At 52.0% G+C, this 21,683-nt stretch overlaps 1 protein-coding gene across 9 annotated transcripts in view; it reads left to right on the forward strand.

Annotated features, from left to right (window-relative positions):
• Msi1 (musashi RNA-binding protein 1) overlaps window positions 1–19,075 on the forward strand; it is a 96,640-nt gene extending 77,565 nt beyond the window's left edge. For 3 of the 9 annotated variants that reach the window (XM_030254187.1, XM_006530180.2, XM_006530181.4), the window contains 9 exons: window positions 2,090–2,138; window positions 3,862–3,944; window positions 4,705–4,822; window positions 8,772–8,852; window positions 10,507–10,563; window positions 13,592–13,660; window positions 14,164–14,351; window positions 14,834–14,897; window positions 17,203–18,937. In XM_030254187.1, coding sequence (XP_030110047.1) covers window positions 2,090–2,138; window positions 3,862–3,944; window positions 4,705–4,822; window positions 8,772–8,852; window positions 10,507–10,563; window positions 13,592–13,660; window positions 14,164–14,351; window positions 14,834–14,875 — 687 coding nt within the window. In that variant the 3' untranslated portion in view covers window positions 14,876–14,897; window positions 17,203–18,937. Of the gene's footprint in view, window positions 1–4; window positions 627–2,089; window positions 2,139–3,861; window positions 3,945–4,704; window positions 4,823–8,771; window positions 8,853–10,506; window positions 10,564–13,591; window positions 13,661–14,163; window positions 14,352–14,833; window positions 14,898–17,202 lie in introns of those variants that run through there. The other 6 variants (NM_001376963.1, XM_030254188.1, NM_008629.2 and 3 more) reach the window with 6 other exon arrangements.
• The last annotated feature ends 2,608 nt before the right edge of the window (window positions 19,076–21,683 follow it).

Here is a 21,683-nt window from a genome sequence, read left to right on the forward strand (position 1 = left end):
AGGAGAAGCCGTCAGCGGCCGCGTCTTTTGTTCGGGCCTAAATCGGCGTTGGCATGTGAAACCGGCCCGGGGAGGCCAGGGGGAGCTGGAGAATAGGCTGCCAGGGAGCGAGGGGGACAGCCGGGAATGCCAAGGGCCCCGCGGCTGCCCCCCCGTACCCCACCCCGCCCGGATCGAGGGGCCGCCACGGAGGGGGTGAACAATGGTCAGCCGCCATGGCTGCCACTCAGGCTTAGCCGCCGCCGAACTTGGCGGCTCCCACTGGTCAGCAGGCCTCGGTCGCCTCCCCTCCCCCCCTCCGGAGCCCCCCTGCCCCCAGGTTCCCATGGAGACCAAAGCCTATTAAGGACACTGGGCTGGGAGCCTCCCTCCCCTCAGCCAGCCTCAGGAGGGGACATCACCGGTAGGGGGTACCCTGGACCCCTAGCCACTTTCCTCGGGTGGGAGGGGGGCTACCCGGCCACCACCCCACCACAGCAATGGGGTCTCTGTCCAGCTAAGCCCCGCTTGAAGGATGCTGGGGACCAGGGATGTTGTGTGTGGAAGGGAACCGGAAGGACTGGATTTGACCTGAATCAGTTTGTGGGTCAGGCAAGAAACTCAAAGCTGCAGGATTAAGGAGGAAGGTGTGGCTGGTTTTTCTGTTCATTCACTCATCCATTCAAAAAATAATTAATTGAGCACAAGTCAGGATGGTCCATAGAATAGTGATGGCTATTAACAGCTGAAGCAGCTGTCCTGGTGGGACCTGGGAGTCCTCCCCTGTTGGGACTTGTGGGCCAGTCTCTCCGTAATAAAGGTGCCAGCTGCTATTTATTGAGTGCACCCTGAACCCCCCCCCCCCAGCCCTGGAAGTTGAGTGTTCTACATACACCTTACACCTCCCGCCTGTAGTGGATAATCAGTCTTATACCCATTTTACAGACTGTGGAATCAAAGCTGCAGAAACCTAAAGCCATTTATTTACCCAAGGACACCCAGCCAGCACACACGGTATCTGAGCTTGCCCTATTTGAAGCCTGTGCTTGAGATGTGCTGGGCTTAAAGAAAACGGGCTTAACTGCCTCTTTGGGGTTAGGAATAAGACTGTGGTCAGATGGCATTCTGCAGCAGGAAGCTCTCATTTCTCCAAGATTCTCCGGGAACCCCACTGCCTCTTAGATCAGGGCGGCCTGGTCTAGATTAGTCCCTAAGGAGAGCTTCCAGGTTCTCTAAGGAGACCCAATCTACTTCTGGGTCTGCCTTAATGAGGCATGAGAGACAGAAGACAGATGAGGAGCCCGGAGTTCTGTGGGGCTAGGCTGTGCCTCTCCCTCCACCCCCACCCCCACCCCACCCCAGCCATTGGGAGTCAGGCCAGTGGTTGGAGTGGGATGTGGAGACCAGAGGGTCAGATGTAGCCCAAGAAGGAGGCCCAGGATGCCCTGGCTTGTCCCTGTGTCTGAGAGGATGTCTGGGAGTGGAGCAAGGGTAGCAAGGAGCCTCGTCTGTGGCTAATGTAGACCCTCCCCCTCCCTCCCCTCCTCCCCTCCCCCAGCCAGTGCAAGGCAGGCAGCCCAGGCAGTGAACTCTGCTTGCTTTAATTACAGCCTCTGGCCTAAGGAAACCTCAATTAGAGCACCGGGCTGTAACAGAAGGGAGTCTGGCTGCTGGCCTTTTCCAAAAAGGGAAAGAGGGGCTTTGGTTTCCCCACCTCGGAATCTTGCTCCCCATATTTCTTTTCCCTAGCACCTACTTGTGTACCCTTTCCTCCCTGGCTTTGTGCAGGGCTTGCTGTATGACCTTGGCAGGTGACTCCACCTCTCTGAGCCCCTCAGTTTCCTAAGCTATGCCATGGAGATAGCCGAGCCTGCGCAGGGAATGTTGGGATGATAGAGGCAGAGTGTCAGGCATACATTCGGAGTTTAATAAATACAGACTGAGCTGCTGAGAATCTGATGGTTGTCTCTGGTGTGCTTCCGGAGAGTAGACAAGAGGGGTGTAGGTTTGGTTTGGTTTGGTTTGGTTTGGTTTGGTTTGGTTTGGTTTGGTTTTTGTGGGTGGGGAGAGGCTGGTGTCTGTGGGGCTAACACAGAAGTCTGCGTTTCAGGTGGATGATGCCATGCTGATGTTCGACAAAACCACCAACAGGCACAGAGGTGAGTGCGGCCCCTCCCCCTTCCTTTCCAGGCTGGGCCCAGGACCCTGGTCAGCCAGGGGGCTGCAGGTCACAGCTGCCCTTTCATGTTGCCTCCTGACATCCTATCCCTGAGGAACTGCATCCTCTCCGGGGCCTGGCCTTACAGAAGGCTTTTGTCTTCTCCTTTCCTGCATCAGAAACTTTGCCAATTGCAGAGGAGCCGAGGACACCCCCCGCCCCCCCCCAATGGTGCCCTGCACCCCTCCCTTGGCCAGTGTCTGCTCCGGCCTGGCCTGGGCTTACCTTATCCCTGGAAACCAGAGCTGGGGCCAGGCTGCCCTGAGGTCAGGCTGACTCTACAGCCTCAGGCAGTCTGGTTCACCACCGCTTCCGAGCTGAGCCCATGTTCTGCAGACCCCTTCCTTGGCCCTGAACCTGTGTGTCCTACCTGGTTGTTTTCTCCTAGCCCTTGGGGGACTCCCTGAAGAGACAGGCAGTTGGGACAGTTTCTCAATGGCTTCGGGGCTCTTAGCTTCTTAGAACCGTGTGGGCTATGAGTGGCTATGAGTGTGTGAGAGGTGTAGTGTGTGTTGGGTGGAGTGCTAAATGTGCCTGGTTTGCCAGGGCAAGCATACCTGCAGAGTGTCCCCCAGTGTCTGTGAAATGGGGTTGCGTGTGCAGCTGAGGGGAATAAAGGGTCTGTTAGGTATGAGCTCATCCTGTTTGTGTGGATTTTGCTCTTCTGGGATCAAGCAAACCCTTGGTTTGAAATGACTCCCCCCCCCCAAAATATGGTATCTAAAGGGCTGAGAATGTAAGAGATGCTAGACCCTAGTTCTATCTTCAGCTAAAATAAGAGAGAGACCTAAGTTACATCTGTATCAAGCAGGTGCAGATGTTTTTCTCTCATCCATTCCCTGAACTGTGGAGTGTAATAATAGGCTGTATGGAGCACTGGTGTTGGGGATTAGAAGTTCACAGGTAGGCCTGGATTCTATTGCAAATGTGTGGGTCTGTATGAGCAACTTGAGCACAGCATAGACACAGATTTGGGGGGTCACAGTGAAGCACCTAGGACCCTTAGTGCTGTGATTCCCAAGGATGGCATTTCATGACGGCTCTGCCACTTTAAAAACAACAAAAAAAGATTGGCCAGGCAGTGGCAGAACAGGGCTTTAATCCCAGCAGAGGTAAGAAGGCAGATGGCAGGCAGATCTCTGAATTCCAGGCCAGCCTGGTTTACAGAACTGAGTTTCAGGACAGCGAAGAGTACCCAGAGAAACCCTGTCTTGAGAAACCAAAAACTTTGTATTTATGTATGAGTGTCTGTGTGAACGTGTGCCGTATGTGTGTGGGTGCCCCCAGAGAGGACAACTGGAGTTACAGGCTGTTGTGAGCTGCCCCATGGGATCATAGGAGACGAGAACCCGGGTCCTCAGGAAGAGTAGCAAGTGCTCTTAGCTACTGAACTGTCCCCTCCAGCCCCAGCCCCAGCCCCACTGTGACCACTCTCCAACTTGCTGTGCAACCTTGGGCACGTTAGTCTACCTCTCTGAGCCTCTGCCTGCTCTTCTGTAATTTGGGACCTGAAACCTTGACTCAGACAGTAGTTGGGTTGCTCTCTTAGGCTATGGGCAGAGCCTTTTATTAACTCTCAGACACTTGCCGCAAGAGATGAGCTGCGGTGTGTGCGCGCGTGTGCTCGTGCTTCTGACCTGGCCCCGCCCTTGTCCAACCTCTAGGGTTTGGATTTGTCACGTTTGAGAGCGAGGACATCGTAGAGAAAGTTTGTGAGATCCACTTCCATGAAATCAACAACAAAATGGTGAGCTGGGATCGGTCGGGGGTCGGAGGTCGGGGGTCGGGGAGGAGGTTGGGGGTCGGGGAGACCGGGACTCCAGGAGGAGGCAGTCAGGGAAGCTCTGGGGTTCTGTAAATAGGTAGAGGTGGGGCTCTCTCAGAAATCAGCAGTCTGTCATTCCGAACAGTTCAGAATAGGAAATGAATGCCTTGGGACGGTCCCTCTCAGAGCCCAAGTGTCCACTTTTATATGGGATTCCCTACCTTGGTGGCAATGGCGGGGTATGCCTTTCAGCCCAGCCTGGTCTGCAGAGTGAGTTCCAGGAGAGCCAGGGCTACACAGAGAAACCCTGTCTCAAAAAAAAAAAAAAAAAAAAAAAAAAAAGAAGAAGAAGAGGAAGAGGAAAGAAGGAAGGAAAAGGGAAAAGGCGAGGATGGAAAGATGGGAATCTCAGCTCCATGTCATGGAACATGCCTATAATCTCAGCTCTCTGGGCAGGAGGATTGCCACAAGTTCAAGGCCAGCCTGGTCTGTATAGCAAGTTGCAAGCTAGCTAAAGCTACACTAATAAGACCCTACCATAAGAAAATTAAAGTGAGTTAAAACTAAAAATAAGTCATGTAGGAATCGTAATGCATTCACGGTTGGTCCGGTGCGATCGTTCTGGTGACTGAGCTAGCATCTGTAAAGCCCTTCAGACATAGTGAGCGCTCTTTAAACGGTAGTTGAAGTAAGAATGAGGAGGCCTGCTGTAGCAGCCTCTGACCGTCAGCTTTCGTTGCAGGTGGAATGCAAGAAAGCCCAGCCAAAGGAGGTGATGTCCCCGACAGGCTCAGCCCGGGGCAGGTCTCGGGTCATGCCCTACGGAATGGATGCCTTCATGCTGGGTATTGGGATGCTGGGTACGTGCCAGGCCTACACCTGTGGCTTTTTTCTTGCCTAGTCTTGCCCCTGAGGCTTCTGGGGGGGTGGAGGGGGGCAGGCTGGGTGGGTGTGACTTCTCCTCGTGGTCTGCCCTTCTGTCTGAGTCAAGAGTAAAGGCAAAAACTGTGCTTCCAATCTGGCAGACCTGCCCGAAGTGGACAGATTGGTGTGGAACACTGCCCTCTTGTGGTGGTTCTGATATACTGCAGCCGCCCCATAGTATCTGGTCTCCTGACTACTTGGGGTATCTGTATCCATCCCGTGTTGAGCGCCTGATGCATGCTAGGAATTTCCAGCCATAATTTTCCTGAGTTCAGGATGAAGTATAGGCTACCAAGAGAGTGTGGGCAGAGATAATTGGACCAAGACTCTGGAGAACCAGGAAGCACACAAGAGTTACACTGAGCCTGTAGGTTGGGTCTGCGGGCAGTCGTGGGGAAGAAGGGAGAAGCGTACCAGACAGGGAGAGTAGCATTGACAGAGGTCCAGGGGCTTGAGGAAGGCTTGGTTGTCTCACGCAGCTAATTCTCGTGTTGTTATTGTTGTCTTTGTTGTGTTTTGTGTGAGGGGTAGGATCTGCTGTCACTGGGCTGTGGTTCACCTGAAAGACAGGAGTGTCTTCTATAGAGGGATTCGGGGCCATGGAGGTCCAAGGAGCCACCTAAACAACCACGGGAGGCTCCCTGGAGTAGGTGATGGGACTAGCCATGAGCCTTGAAATCAGCTAAGAGTCAGCTGTGCTTTGAAAAGCACCCAAGGGACTGGGACGATGGCTCAGTGGTTAAGAACACTAGCTGGTCTTTTGAAGGACCCAGGTTCAATTCCCCAGCACCCACATGGCACCTCAGAACAACCTGCAACCTTAGTTCTAGAGGATCTGGCTCCTATTCTGCATGGCATTGTGCACATTGCATAAAAATATTTTTTAATTAAAAGAAGGGGGCAGGAGAGATGACTCAGTGGTTAAGAGCACTGACTGCTCTTCCAGAGGTTTTTTTTTTGGTTTGTTTTGTTTTCTTTTTCTTTTTTTCTTTTTCTTTTTCTTGGTTTTTTGAGACAGGGTTTCTCTGTGTAGCCTTGGCTGTCCTGGAATTCACTCACTTTGTGGACCAGGCTGGCCTCGAACTCAGAAATCCACCTGCCTCTGCCTCCCAAGTGCTGGGTTGTTTTGTTTGTTTGTTTTTGAGACAGGGTTTCTCTGTGTAGCCCTGACTATCCTGGACTGGAACTCACTCTGTAGACCAGGCTGCCTTCGAACTCAGAGATCCGCCTGCCTCTGCCTCCCAAGTGCTGGGATTAAAGGTGTGTACGACCACTGCCTAGTGTCTTCTTCCAGAGAAGTTCTGAGTTCAATTCTCAGCAACCACATGGGGTGACTCACAACCATCTGTAATGGGATCTGTCGCCCTCTTCTGGCGAGCAGGTGTATGTGCAGATACTCATACATTAATTTTTGTTTGGTTGGGTTTTTGTTTGTTTGTTTGTTTTTTGTTTTTTGAGACAAGGTTTCTCTGTGCAGCCCTGGCTGTCCTGGAACTCACTCTGTAGACCAGGCTGGTCTAGAACTCAGAAATCCACCTGCCTCTGCCTCCCAAGTACACCACTATGCCCGGCCACATTAATTTTTTTTTTAAAAAAGGTGAATTTCACAAAAGTACCTAGATCATGAGGTGTTATATGTATGCTCAGTCCTTAGGGAGCACACATGAGAGGGCACTCGAGCACATACACACATACACACACACACATATATATATATACATACATACAGAGATACACATACATATACATACACACATAGAGACACACAGACACACACACATCATAATACAGGCACACAGACTCACACATACATATACACATACATACATATACACACATACTCACATGCATATGCACACACACACAGAGACACAGAGTAAACAGGCTGGAAAGCCAGCTCAGCAGTTAAAAGTCATAACTGCCTTTGTAGAGAACCCGGGTTTCACTCCCTGGACTCATGCCTGCCCACACCCACACGGCCAGTTCCAGGGAATCCCGCAGCTCCTCACTTTCCCCGTGCAGGCAATATGCATAGACCAGACATATACACAAACACATACATACAAATAATCAAGGGTGAAGACAAACATTGAGAAGATGAACATACGGCCAGGGGGAGTTAGTGGCTAGCCTGTTCCAGGACAAGGCTGGAGAGATGAAGAAGTGCTGAGCCATCTCTCCAGCCCAGTATGTGTGAGTTTTTCCTGAGTCTTTTGAGGAAAGGTCTTTTCCTTAAAACTGGTTTTTTTTTTTTAAAGACAGGATCTGTTGGTAACTGGGTAACCTGGAACTTGCTCTGTAGACCAGGCTGGCTTTAAGCTTACAGAGATCTGCCTGCCTCTGCCTCTCCCTTCAACTGCCATAATGTATTTTTTTAATCTTTATAATTGTGGGCACATACGGGGGGGGGGGGTGTTAGCGCATTATAGTTTTATATTGATGAAATATTTACATCTAATGTACTATTTCCTACTATTATTAGTTGACCGAAAAATTTTTTTGCTATTGCCAGCTTGTTTGTTTGTTTGTTTGTTTGTGACAGCGTCTCACTTTTTAGCCCTGGCTGTCCTGGGCCAGGCTGGCCTCAGATTTACAGAGGTCCACCTGCCTCTGTCTCTCAAGGGCTGGGATTAAAGGTATGTGGTATCATGCCTGGCTCTATTTTATTTTAATTTTTTTGAGACGGACCCATGTAGCCCAGGATAGTCTAGAACTGGTTCGTAACCAAGGATGACCTTGAACTCTCTACCTCGCTGAGGTGACCAGCTTAGGGTGTGTTGGAGGTGGAGCTCTCTCAAAGCAAGTCTTGGTCCTCCCCGGACCGTCTGGGGCTGGAATGAGGCGGTTCACTGCCTCTCTTTTGTTGTCTTCCCATCCAGCACTTTGAGAAACACCTTTGTCTGCGGTCAGTTGTTTTTGGCTTAAGTGATTTCGAACAGCTATAGAAAAAAGTAATAAATGGTGCAGTCAGTCGGGAGCTGCGGGGATGGCCCAGTGGGTAGAGCATCAGCTGCGCAGTCACGGGGAGTTCTTATCCACAGCGCTGTCGTGAAAGCATGCATCTGGAACCTAGTGCTGGGGCCTTCCTGGTCACACAGTGTAGACGGTGGGGAAGCTCTAGGCCCTGGGAGAGACCCAGCCTCAAAATAAAATAAGGCAGAGAGCAACAGGAAAGGACACTCGTGAGTTGCTGAGCCCTTGCATGCATACACACCCATGCACCACACATGCTGAGCCTGCAAGGGCTGGTGAGGGAGAACCAGGGAGCTAATCGGATCTGAACCGGAATTCCAGTGCTCCGTGAGCACTGACAGAAGGCTTTCTTCTTCTGGGTGATAGAATGCCCACCCTCAGAGGAATCGCGGGACGACGCAGGAGGAACTGTAGCCTCCGTGCAGAGAGAGGAGAGACCTGCCTGACACCAGCGTAACAAGGCCTCAGTGGTCTCGTGTGGGTGCCACGGGCAGAGATGGCATTGTGTGCAAGGGCCCTGGTCTGATCTCTGCAAACTCTTGAGAAACAGCAAGTCGGGGCGTAGAGGCAGGAAGAGAAAGCTGTGTGAGAGATCGGGAGCAGAAGAAGATGGGAGCCCGGGTGGGAAGAGTTGGGTAACAGGGTTGTGTTGTTCTTATCCAGTTTCAGCTCTCTGTGCCTCAGTTTCCGTGTGAGCCCCTCACCAGGCCTCCCTGATACAGCACTTGAGAGGTCTTGTAAGATGATAAACGCTGTGCCCAGCTTGGGGCTTGGTGCATAGAAGTCTACTGGAAACCTAAGGCTTATCTGTGACAAGCTAGCTGTAGGAAGACTATGAGCACCCTCAGATCCAAGCTGGCCTTGCCCCCCGCTGAGGGCAAGGTTTCTCACCCCGTCGCTTTGTCCCATCAGGTTACCCAGGGTTCCAAGCCACGACCTACGCCAGCCGGAGTTACACAGGCCTTGCCCCTGGTTACACCTACCAGTTCCCCGGTAAGTCCCCCTGGGTGTCTCTCCACATGTCCAGCATGTCCCCAGTTCCAGACAGTGTGACTCCTCCTCAGGGTGGCGGGCATCTAGAGTGCATGGCCGGATGCTTGGAAGGAAGGGCGTGTCCGAGGAGTCTCTTTCTCCCACCCCCTCCACCGAGAGTGTGGGGATCCTGGTGTAGCCCTGCATGGTACAGTTTTGCCCAGGCCATCCATTCTCTGCCTGTTTTCTGACTTTCTCCATCCCTGCCCGACTTAAAAATTGCCAGTCCCTCCAAAGACAGCCCTGGACTTGGGGTGGGGGTGGGGGCTTCTCCAAGGGCCATTGGGATTCACGTCCTCACAAAGGTACTTAAAGGTGCTGTACTGAGTCTTCACGGGGTACCGAGTGCTGTATAGAGCCTGAGAGCTTACCCGCTGAACCTTAAAGCTACAAAATAAAGATAACACTAGACCTATATTTTAAACAGAAATACAAAACCCTGGGCTGTCGTGTTAGTATTTAGCATTGTTTCCTGTTAAGTATCAAATCATTTCCAGACCCTTGGTTGGTTGTCTCTGTAGTGCTGGGAGTGGACTGGACCTCACACGTGCTCCGCCAGAGCCACGTCCCAAGTATTATTCATCTGTCGTTGAGGTAGAGCCTAGGCAGGCCTCAAGTTCACCATGTAGCCACCTACTCCTCCTCTTCTGTGCTGTGGCTGGTTACGGGCAGTGAACCCAGGGCCTCCGGGATGTTAAGCAAGGCCTCTACCACTGAGCTACACATCCCAGTCCGTTTGGGTCTTATTTCCTGGAGGGGTCCCTAAGCATTTACCTCCCCTGTCCTTGGGCTGTTTGTTTAGCTTGCAGTCCTTAGTACACACCACAGACACCTAGCCCTCTCGGGGATCCTGTTGTAGAGATGAGAAACTGCTCAGAGGACAGAAGAGTTGCTACAAAGATTCGACTGGGAAGTGGTGTCACTAGGGACTGACCCCAGTTAAGAATACTGGCTGTTCCGGAGGACGAAGGTTCAGTCCCCGGCACCCTTATGGTGGCTTGCAACTGTCTGTAACTCCGTTTACAGGGCATCTAAAACATCCTTCAGAATTCGAAAGGCCCCAGGCATACACGTGGCATGCATATATAATATATATATATACATATATATGCATATATATATATGTATATATATATACCTACCTGTCGGCGAAACACCCATACACATAAAATAAATAACCCTTTAAAAAACGGAACAGAAACGGGGCCCCAGGGTGCAGATCAGTAAGAGAGTGCTTCTCTTACTGATCTAGCCTATGTAAAGTCCTGGGCTCAGTTCTCAGCACCAAACCTTGGGAATCCCACTGCTGGTGGTGCCTTGTGCGCAGGATTAGGCGGCATCTCTAGTTTCGTTCATTCTCCCTTTCATATCATCTGTCTGTCTGTCGGTTGGTCTGTCTGTCTCTCTCTCTCTCTCTCTCTCTCTCACCCCTCTGCCCCACCTCACCTACTGAGACTGTGCACTTTCCATTCCCAGTTCTTGAGTCCCGTGCATGACCCGCCCCCTCGCCCCTGGTCCCCGTGGGTGCGTTTCTCCCTGCCCCCTGTCCCCCGCCAGGGGCCATGCCAAAGGGGCTCCCCTGCGATTTCCTAAGCTGTCTTACGTTTCATTTTAGAATTCCGTGTAGAGCGGAGCCCTCTCCCGAGCGCCCCAGTCCTCCCCGAGCTCACAGGTCAGTGGCTCAGATTCCGTGCATCTCATAGGCCACGCGGGGAGAAAGGAGGGGAGAGGGACTGTCCCCTTCCCCGGGGTGAAGCTGGCAGAACGACTGTACCTGGGCACTGGCCAGTTTCTTCAGCTACATGGCCCTCGAGGGTGGGGCGGGAGGCCAAGCCAGGCAGACGGAGGTAAAGTCACTCATCTAATATTTATCTAGTGTCTCCTGTGTGCCAGGCACCGTGGAGGCTCTGGTGCCCAGTGGTGAACAGGCCAGGGTCACGAACTTGGAGCACAGCAGGCTAAGAGGGACTTTATACGCAGAACTGGGGGGTGCCTGTACCCAGTGCAGCATTCTCATCTAATTTCCCCCAAGAAACTAGAACCCCCCCAACTTTCGCCTTGTAAGAACTTTGCAGTCTTCGTTCTGTCTTGTTAACACACCCCAAGTTACCCAGATACTTGGGGCCCAAGCGACATACCTCCGATGGCCCCAGGGATGCCCGTGGGCTCCTCCTAGGAAAATAAGGACAAAAACGTTTGGCCCCGAGGGAGACGCAACTCTACTCTGGAGCTGGGTCAGGCCAAGGGGTTGTGCACATGAGGTGGGCCATGAGGGGCTTCTCTGTCCAACCCGCTTTCTTCCACCCTACCTGCGGACTCTGCCCCCCACCCCCACCCTGGCTATGTGTGGGGAAACTGCTTCAGATCTTCCTTCCAAGGGTGCAGCAGGCGAAGAGAGACTGGGGTGAAGGGAGGGGAGGGGAGGGGAGGGGAGGGGAGGGGAGGGAGCAGGGTCCTGGCGGTGGTGGACATAAGGACCGCAAGGATCAGAGGGTCTGGCACTTGGGGCAGGGGGCAGGGGTTCCTCTCTCCTCATGTAAGACCCTTGTGTGAGTACCTACTGTGTGCAGCATGTACCACCAGGCTAGCGGCCATGAAAGCAGGGGTATACCCGGACCTTACCTACTCATAACCAAGTGTACAGGTTAGCGAGGCTAGCAAATATTTATTATACCAAGAATAATTCTTCCCGATAAGAACTCAGTGAGGTTGGCTAGAGTTTGCCATGTGAAGGGCTAGAACCCCTGAGACCTTAGTGCCCAGTGTCCACCCTGTAGGCCTGAGTTAATGCCGAAGGTGTCTTGGCAGAGGGGCCCATGGACTCCAGCCTCTCCAGCCCTTTTGGAATGTGTCGCCTGAACTTTTTTTCCTGGCTTGGAACGGAGATCAGAGTATTTCTTTTATGTGTTCGGTACATATTTATTGTGCCGATGCTTGGCCAGGCACTGGGGTGGAAGGTTAAGGGGGCACAGACACAGATAAGGTCCCCCACCCCACAGGAGCTGGTTCCTAACAGAGGCGCATGGATTAGTTAAGTAAATGGAAGATCCCTGGGAAGATAAAACAAAAGCTGAGCTGAGTGGCTAGGGCGTCAAGCTGGTGGAAGGACTAAACAGAGAAGGAGAAGCCAGGGGGCAGAGTCTCAGTGAGAAGAAGCCAGTTGGATGGCCGGTTACAAAAAGGAGAATCCAAGCCTCAGACGCCACAGTGTCACGGGTTTGGGTCTCCTGCAGGACAGCTTGGCTAAAGATTTTCAGGGAATGGACAGTTGTGGAGTGTTGCGTTTATCTGGTAGTCTGCTTATCTCATATGCACAGAGGCCTGACAGATATGCAGCACTGTATATATAGTACCAGTCAGTTACAATGGAACATGGCTATATCCCAGCCCTTGTGAGTTGGAAACAGGAGAATTGGAAGTGAGTTTGAGACCAGCCTGGGCTACACATAACAAGGCCTTGTCTCAAAAAGACCAAAAACAAAAAACAAAAAACAAAAAGTAGAGGATAGTGCAGATATTTATTAAGGACCTACTGTATACAGAACTGCAGAATAGAAACAGGAAGACAAGCTGGTCGTGGTGGTGCACGCCTTTTATCCCAGCACTTGGAGGGCAGAGGCAGGTGGATTTCTGAGTTCGAGGCCAGTCTAATCTACAGAGTGAGTTCCAGGACAGCCAGGACTAACACAGAGAAACCCTGTCTCGAAAAAAACAAAACAAAACAAAAAAACAAAAAGAAAGAGGAAGACAGAAGAGGGGCTGAGGGACTTGGAAGGGACACTGGTCATTTTTAGCCTGGTGGTCAGGGAGGCCCTAAGGACCGTGAGGACACACAGCACACACAGCAGCAGGACTTAGCAGAGCTGGGACCTCAGTGGCTCTGTAGCTCTCTGTCCTCAGGCGGGTCCTGCTTAGAGGCAGTGAGCCTGACTTCTGTGCCCAGGGCCAGCCAATAACCAGTTCTGAAAAGGAGCAGAGACCAGCAGAGTCAACTAACCTGGTCTCTTGGGGCTCTCAGAGTTCTCAACCATCAACCAAAGAGCAAACCCCGGGCTGGACCCAGGCCTCCCCATCATATGTAGCAGACTTGTGGCTTGGTCTTCATGTGGGTCCCAAACAACTGGAACAGGGGTGCGGATATCCCAAAAGCTGTTGTGTGTCCGTGGGTTACGTTCTTCTAGCTGGGCTGCCTGTCTGGCCTTAGTGGGAAAGGAAGTACCTAGCCTCACAAAGAGTTCAAGTGACAGGGTGGGGGGATACTCTGGACGGGGGGGGGGGGTCTCACCCACTCAGAGGAGTAGAGAGAAGATGAGGTTGTGGGAGGGGACAGTGAGCGGGATGTAAAGTGAATATGTTAAAAATAAATAAATAAATTTTAAAATGAAAAGAAAACCTAACCCCCCAGCCCCAGGCCCCTTGTAGCCAGACAGCCATTGTCCTGTCCTGTGGAGAAAGTACTGATGTCTTACCCACAGCGGGTCAGGAATATTACTCAAGTGTGTCCTAGGATCTGGTATGGAGACTGAGGCGCAGCTGCTCCCTGGGATGCATTAGGTCGGGGTGCAGAATGGCTGTCCAACCTGTCTGTGCTTTGACACCCCCCCCCCCCGCCTCCACTCGAGGCCTAGGTGGGAGAAGCGCTACCAGACGGTAGGGTCCTTTCTCCTCCTCCAGCTCAGTGCACGCCCTTTGTCTTCCAGCTATCCCTCTCACGGCTTATGGGCCCATGGCGGCGGCAGCGGCGGCGGCAGCTGTAGTTCGAGGGACAGGTAGGCCTTCTGGGAAGGGGGCACAGGGAGGGGACGGAGGAGTCCAGAGGGGTTTGTTTACCACACAAGTATTCACTGAATTGAGTGTATGAGCCAGCCAAGAGTGATGCTGTGTCCCCCAGAGCATACAAGCTGCTGGGTGTCCGAGTGCAGACGGTCATGACCCTGCCGCTCTGGGGACATTGGGCACTAGAAGAGTTGTCAGCTGCTGCTTTAAGAAAGGCTGAGGAAGGGCTTACAGGAGGAGAATGAAGGAAGGAACAAGGGTTGTTGTAGCCCAGGGGGACAGCCAGTTTGGGCAGTGGGCCAACAGAGTATCAAGCAACAGTGACATAGGCCAGCCTTACAGAGGTCACACGGGACATGACGGGAGCCAGAGCGATCTCCAGGGGGTGGGGGTGGGGGTAGTCTCTGGTCCAGGGCTGGGTGGGAGGGAATTGGAGCGGGTGTGTGGGGTGGCCTTGGGCACCCGGGCTATCACTCTGTTCTTTCTGGGTTGCCAGGCTCTCACCCCTGGACGATGGCTCCCCCTCCAGGTTCCACTCCCAGCCGCACAGGGGGCTTCCTAGGGACCACAAGCCCCGGCCCCATGGCTGAGCTCTACGGGGCAGCCAACCAGGACTCCGGGGTCAGCAGTTACATCAGCGCCGCCAGCCCCGCCCCCAGCACTGGTTTCGGCCACAGTCTTGGGGTGAGTGGCCAGGCCGGAGGGCCTCCACCTCACCCCCTTCACGCTGGGAGATGTCTGAAGCTGCGGGAGGGAGCGGCCTTGTCTAACTTGGGGAGGGGCGAGCGGGGCTTGAGGGAGGGTGACAGGAAGAAAGTATCCACAAGGACTAGAGGGTGTCCTGTGATAAGCTGTATCCTGGACTCTGTCCAGCGGCCCCAGAATGCTGTACAAATGCATTGCCATCTCCTTTCTGTGTGGTCAGAGTCCAGCTCAGGAGCATCCCAGTTTTAACCAGGGAACTGGCTCTACACAGGTCCCCAGGCCCCGCCTTGCACACAAGTAGATCTGTGCCCCGTTAGCCGATCTGTACCGGGGCAACCCGTGCCAGCCAGAAGAACCTGTGTCTCACCATAGGGGTCCCACAGGGATAGCAGGAGCCCCCCCCCCCACGGTTTGCCTGAATGCAACCCAGGATCCTCGGAGTCTAACTCTTTTCTTTTCAGGGTCCCTTGATTGCCACAGCCTTCACCAATGGGTACCACTGAAACAGGGAGGAGGTAGCAGGAGGTGAGGAGATGGGGGGATGTGGGGGGCACTGGGCCGCCAACCCTCAGCTATGCTATCTCGAATGCCAGCCCCATCTCCACTTCATAGAGTTCCCAGACCACGACAAGAGGGGGGCCTGGATGCCAGCAGTGGCCAGCAGGCACGAGAGAAGATGCTTAGCCTGCCACAGTCCAATTTAAGTTAAGCCAGGCATGGTGGCACATTGCCTGTCTATAATCTGAGGCCAAGGCAGGAGGATTACTTTGAATTCTAGACCAGCTAGGGCTACAGAGTGAGGCTCTGGGGGAGATGTGTGAATTGGTAAAGTACCCGCTTAACCAACAAGGACCTGAGTTCAGACCCCTAGACCCCCAGAAAGATGAGCACAGCGGCCCGGACCTGGGACCCACAGCACTGACAGGTGGCTGGGTCCCTGATGCTCACTAGCCAGCCATTTAGCCCACGTTCCCTGGGAGTACCTGTATCAAAAAGTCAGACTGGAGAAGGCAGTTGCCATCAATCTCTGACCTCCACGTGCAGGTACACACACGTGTACTTATATCCTCCCGTATACATACATACAGTACACACATCTACACAAATAACGTTTATACATTAGCCCTGAACACGGAAGGCAAAGGCAGGTAGATTACAAAGTCAAAGCCAGATTGGGCTACAAAGTGAGCTGCCAGTCAGCCTGATGTGCATAACAAGACCCTGTGTTAAAAAGCTGAATATTAGCGAGGCAAGGCGGTGATGGTGGTAGTGGTGGTGGTGGCGGTGGCGGCGGTGTTGGTGGTGTTACACGCCCTTAATCCCAGCACATGGGCGGCAGAGGCAGGAAGATCCCCTTGAATTCGAGGCCAGCCTGGTCTACAGAGTGAATTCTAGGACAACCAGGGCTACACAGAGAAACCCTGTCTCAAAAAACAAGATCGAGAGAAAAGAAACAAAATATTAAATAATATGTAAATGAAATACTAATTAATCATATAACATTGGACTGACAAAGATTTGTTCTTTTATTTTTGTTTTGTTTTATTTTTTACAATTAATGACACCCAACATTGCTCTCTGTGTAAACTGGCTCCAAGTTCCCAAGGGTCAGTGTTATGTGTGGAGATTTTTAATTTGTGCTGCCATTGAACCCAGGCAGGGCTTTGCATGCCTGGCATGATCTATACTGAGCTTTACCTGCGAATGTGTATGCCCACTCTGTGTGTGTGTGTGTGTGTCCTGCTGAGGCCAGAGGAGGGTATCAGAGCCTCTGCAGCTGGAGTCAGAGGCAGTCGCGAGCCGCCATGCAGGTGCTGGGGACCCAGGTCCTGATTGATCTACAGAGCAAGTTCCAAGCCATCCAGCGATGCACAGAGAGACCCTGTCTCAAAAAAGAAAGGGGGAGGGGAGGAGGAAAAGGAGGAAGAGGAAGAAGAGTTTAGCTAGACAGAATATACGGCTACTGTAGGAAATTAGACAGCTTATACAATAGGATATAAATTAGGCTTACATGTGTAATCCCAGCACTCAAGAGGCTGATGGTGGAGGAGTGCCACAGGCTTGAGTCCAGCCCACAACACACACAGTAAATCTTCTTAAAGGTGTAAAAATACCTGGGTCCTGGAGAGCTGGTTCAGTGGTAGAGAATGCATACGACTCTTGAAGAGGGCTGAATTCACATCAGGCGGCTCAAAACCTGTAACTCTAAGCCCCTGGGAATCCAACAGTGCTCTCTCCTCTCCACAGGCTCCTCCATCCTTGTGCGTGCGTGTGTGCGCACGCGCACACACAAACACACACACCTCCCTCAGCCTAAAAGGGCATGCACCACCACGCCCGGCAGTAAACATAGTTGAACACATAATAATAAATAATAATGAGGGGTATGAAAACATAAGAATAAAACTAACATGAGATACTTTCAAATAGTTTACAAGGTGCCGTTTTCTGTGGGGTTCAGGGGCTTGAGAGATGGCTCAGTGGTTAAGAGCACTGACCGCTCTTCCAGAGGTCCTGAGTTCAATTCCCAGCAACCGCATGGTGGCTCACAACCATCTGTAATGCGATCTGATGCTCTCTTCTGGTGTGTCTGAAGACAGCTACAGTGGACTCATGCATAAAATAATGAAATCTTCAGGGGACTCAGATAAAGCTTTTCAGGGAACAGAAATCGAGCTATTCAAGATCTGGGGAAAGTGCCCAGTGTCGTCCCAACATGTAACAGGAAGTGCAAAATCTGAACAAAATTCATCTAGAAAGAAAGGGGTTGGGAAAGACAGCGGGCATGCCTGTTCTGCGGGGTCCCACACTATCTTACTTTGTCTTTCAGCGCCCCAGCCTGCAGCTGACTGAGGACCAGACTGAGCCAGCAAGGGGATTGGGACACCTCCGCCGCAGCAGCCCAGCCCCTTGGCTGCCACTTGGACCGCTACTGCCTGTCCCTCAACCCCTGGGCCCAGCCCCCTCATGTCTGGCTCCCCTACTAACCTCCTGTTCAGACCTTGTCTCTTCTCTCGCTCCCACCTGCCTCTCTCCCTGGTCGCTTTTATTTATTTTTGGATTAGCCAGTTGCCCTACCCCCACACCAGATCTGCCCTCTCCTCCGGTCTGCCCCATCCCTCCCTGCTGCCCCCTTTAGGGCACCCCCCCCCCAGAAAGGCATAGCTGGAGGGCGGGCAGAGGGGGCCTGCTGCAGACTGAGGCCCCAACCCGGTTTTTTTGTTTGATTTTTTTAATTCTGGCTTTTCCCTCTTTTTGCTCTTTACTTTTTTTTTTTTAAGAAACTGTTTTTAAACTATTTCTAGGTTTGTGAATGTGAAGCCCCAGGCCGCAGGGGGCCAGGGGCCAGGTGCCCCCCACACCAGCTGAGTGTCTGTGGGTGTGGGTTCCTGGCCTTCTCCCTCCCAACCCTGGAGAGGAGGGCAGGGCTGCGGGGTAGGCCAGGCCGAGCCCCTGGAGCCACCCCGTCCTGTATCATATGTAAATACTGTGAGGTGAAGCCCTACCCCACCCTTCCCTAAGACCCCCTTGGGGTGACAGCATTTGTCTGACCCCACAGGGCAAAAGTCCCTCCCCCGTCCCCTTCTCCCTGTCTCTGACCCTTCTTCCTCAGACACCGTTACTGTAAGGTTGCAGACCTCAGCTCTGGCCACAGGCAGGCCCATACTCTCAGGCCCTCCCCAAGTTCAAGGCCTTGGGCGGACTCTTCCCCCAAGAAACCCCCTGGTTAGGGGAGCAAGGGGCCAGGGGAGAGGAGGGCTTGCCTAGAGCCACTGCTGGGAAGGAATTGGCTCTCCAAAGGCCCCTCCTGGCCCCCGCCTAGATGGGACCTTCATGGTTTCTGCTCTGAGCCCCCCAACCCCCACCCAGGAGTGGGCATCGGGAAGCGCTTCAGCAAGGAGTAGATACCAGGAAAGCAAAGGGCTTCTCAGGGAACCCCCACATCCTCACTGAAGTTTCCCACCAGGATGATCCCGTGACCAGAGCCCTTGGTAACCCCCACCCCCCACCCTGGAGACCCTTTTTTTTGGGGGGGAGACGGGGGCTCAGGGTGTGAACATGAGGTGAGACCTGGCATGGCAGGGCTGAGTCGTGCCTGCTGTCAGCCCCTCTCTGTCCTTCCCGAGGCTGAGGGGGGCCTCAAGCTCCCTTCCCCAGCAGAGCCCCACCCACCCACCCACCCCGCCTTCAAAGCCCCCTTTGGAGAGTTAACTGTCCGTGTGAGGCGCTCACTCAACCAATAAGCCCCAAGAACTCAAAGCAATAATCTTCGTTACTGAGATGCGCGGCTGTTAGTGTTTGTTGTTGGTTTTTGTTTTTTGGGTTTTTTTTTTTTTTTTGGTTTTTTTTCGGTTTTTGTTTTTAATAATTCCTAATAAAAGAGAAGCTGCATTTTTATTGGATTTTATCTTTAATTTTTCTACACATCTGAGGGGAGCCTCAGGAGACTTTGGCTTCCTTTCTTCCCCCCACCCCCTATTCCCTGGACCCTCTCACTCCACTGGACCTAACTGTGGGTTCGTGGACCTGGATTTACATTTCTGATTCGTTTGAGGAAAAAAAAATTTTTTTCTTTTGAAGATGTTACATGGTGTTTTGAAGCCAGCAAGTTCCACCCTCGGTGTCTTTTTCCCTCCGCATCTGTAACTTCTTTTTCCAGGTTTTATTTTGTTTTAAATTCCTAATAAATTATTTGAAAATAACTTGCCTTTATTCATGTGTGTACGTGAGTGCAGGCACACACACAATATTACAAAAATAGTGTTTATAACTCATAGGGCCAGGTGTGGTGTGTGCCTGTAATCCCAGCAATCAGGGCCAGAGCAAAAGAATCAAACTCCAACCTAGCAGGGCTCCATAGTGAAACCCTGTCTCAAACCAACAGGAAAAAGCCAGCAAGTGGTTGGCCACCACAGTCCCAGAATTTGGGGCTGAGACTGGAAGCTCCCTGCAAATTCGAGGTAGATCTGGGCCATGTAGTTCCAAACCAGCCAGAGCTACACAGGTCCCGACTCCCACTCCAAACAAAAGCCCCAACCATAAAACATTCTGGGGTAAGGGTATGGTGGTACAACATCTTTGGTTCTGGCTCTCTAGAGACAGAGATAATCTGAGCTCTGAGTTCAAGGCCAACCTGGTCTACATGTTAAGGATCCCGTCTCGAAAATAAAACCCGTGGTTGGTTAGTCTTGTTTTGAACTTCGTGGTTTGTGGCGGTTGATCTAATGACATCAGGCTAATGAGCCAAGCGCTTTTACTCTGTGAGCCATCTCATTTGCCCAAATGAAAACTTGAAAACATTAAATGACTCAAACGTGTCAAGGGGTAAAGGGTGCTTGTGACACAGGCCTGGTAACCTGAGTTAGATCCCTTAGAGCAAAGATGGAGGGAGAACTGACCCCGTGAGGTTTACACCAGAAGAAGGAATCGGATCCCATTACAGATGGTTGTGAACCACTATGTGGTGGCTGGGACTTGAACTTAGGACCTCTGGAAGAGCTCTTAACCCATGAGCCATCTCTCCAGCTCCCAACACACCATTTCTTAACTTCTCTTGTCCTGACCTATTTTCCTCCTGGTAATGGTCCTGCTTTTCCAACTCAACCCAACTCTGTTTCCAGCATCTTGGTCAGGACGTGCAAAGAGGGATGAAGGAGACTGAGATGAGCCCTGGAATGTCAGCAGTGTGGCTGGGCTAGGGGGATAGCCTATTTGGGACGATCCTATATGAAGGATCTTAATCAAACTTTTGAAATTGTAGTAATGGGAGTTCGAGGCCAGCCTGGTCTACAAAGTGAGTTCCAGGACAGCCAGGGCTATACAGAGAAACCCTGTCTGGAGGGCGGGGGGAGAAACACCAAAAAAAAATTGCAGTAATGGGTCCCATGATATAACTTGATGACAGAGGTCTTGCCTACCATGTGGAGTGTGGGGGCTCGTCCCCTAAGTTCACAAAGACAGAAGCAAAGCCCCTCCAAGATTACAGCAGTTGCCAGTGGCTAAGAGAGGGCATTGTCCAATGGGTTCAGCATTTCAGAGGTGTAGGGTGAAACCTTAACAATGTGAATATATTTCATACAATTGAGCCATCAAACTAGAAACAAAGATCCCCCTCCACCCCCAATAATAAAAAGTTTCTTGAGGTGCTGAAGAGAGAAGAACCCAGTGGCCCGGGGGGAGTTCAGTTCCCAGCCACCACACTGAACATCTCCCAACCTCCTCGTTTCAGTCTCAGAGCATTTGACACCCTCTTCCAGCTTCCACGAACTCTTGCATGCGCCTGGTACACACACATGCATACAAATAAAAACTAAAACAGTCAACAAAAATGCGAGCAGAGTGATGGGCCTGCTGAGGTAGCCGAGGGTGACAGTGGGTACCACACCAGTCTGACGACCTGAGTTCTATTCCTGGATGCCTGTGAAGAAGCCAGATATGGCTGCAAGGGTCTGCAACTCTGTAATCTCAGCACTCAGGATGAGCCGTGGAGACCAGAGAATCACACAGGGGCAGAAACAAGGTGGAGGGAAAGAAAGTCATCCTCTGACATCCAAGTGTGGGCTGTGGCACATGGGTGCTCTCCCTCCCTTCCCTCCTCCCTCCCTCCTTTCCTCCTCCTTCCCCTCCCTCCATCCCTCTCTCCCCCTCCTCTCCTTCCTTGTCTCCCTCCCTTCCTCTTCCCTCCCCTTCATCTTCTCCCTCCCTCCCTGTCACCCCACCTGTCTCTGTCTCTGTCTCTGTCTCTGTCTCTCTCTCACACACACACACACCAATAACAAAAGAAAAAATGAAATGACTGGAGGTGTGACCCGGCTGGAAGAGTGCTCCGCTAGCTAGAGTCCAGTACAGTGGTGGATGCCTATTAGTCTAAAACTTGAGATGTGGAAACAGGAAGGTCGGAAGTCAGAGGTCATCATCCTAGACTGTGTGTCAAGTCTAAGGTCACCCGGAGAACCATGAGACCCTGTCTTGAAAAACAAACAAACAAACAAACAAACAAAAAAGGAACGTTTAATGTAGAGAAAAAAATGAAGAAGGAAAGGAAGGAAGACGATTGGGAAATGTTGACAAGAAGTGAGTTTGTTTTGCTGTCTTCTCTACCTCTGCATACTTATATTGCTTGTCTCACTCAATGTTCACACATAATCAACCAAAATTAGAGAAAGGAGGATAACGTATAAGTGTTCTGCTTTGTTTTGGAGATGGAGGCCTCACTACGTTGCTGCACTTTACCTCCTAGGCTTTATTGGATCCTACATCAGCCTGCCAAGCAGCTGGGACCACATGCGTGTGCTGCCACCACTCTGTGTG

The sequence above is a fragment of the Mus musculus genome, chromosome 5, assembly GCF_000001635.26.
Source record: "Mus musculus strain C57BL/6J chromosome 5, GRCm38.p6 C57BL/6J".
NCBI classification, from domain to species: Eukaryota; Metazoa; Chordata; class Mammalia; order Rodentia; family Muridae; genus Mus; species Mus musculus.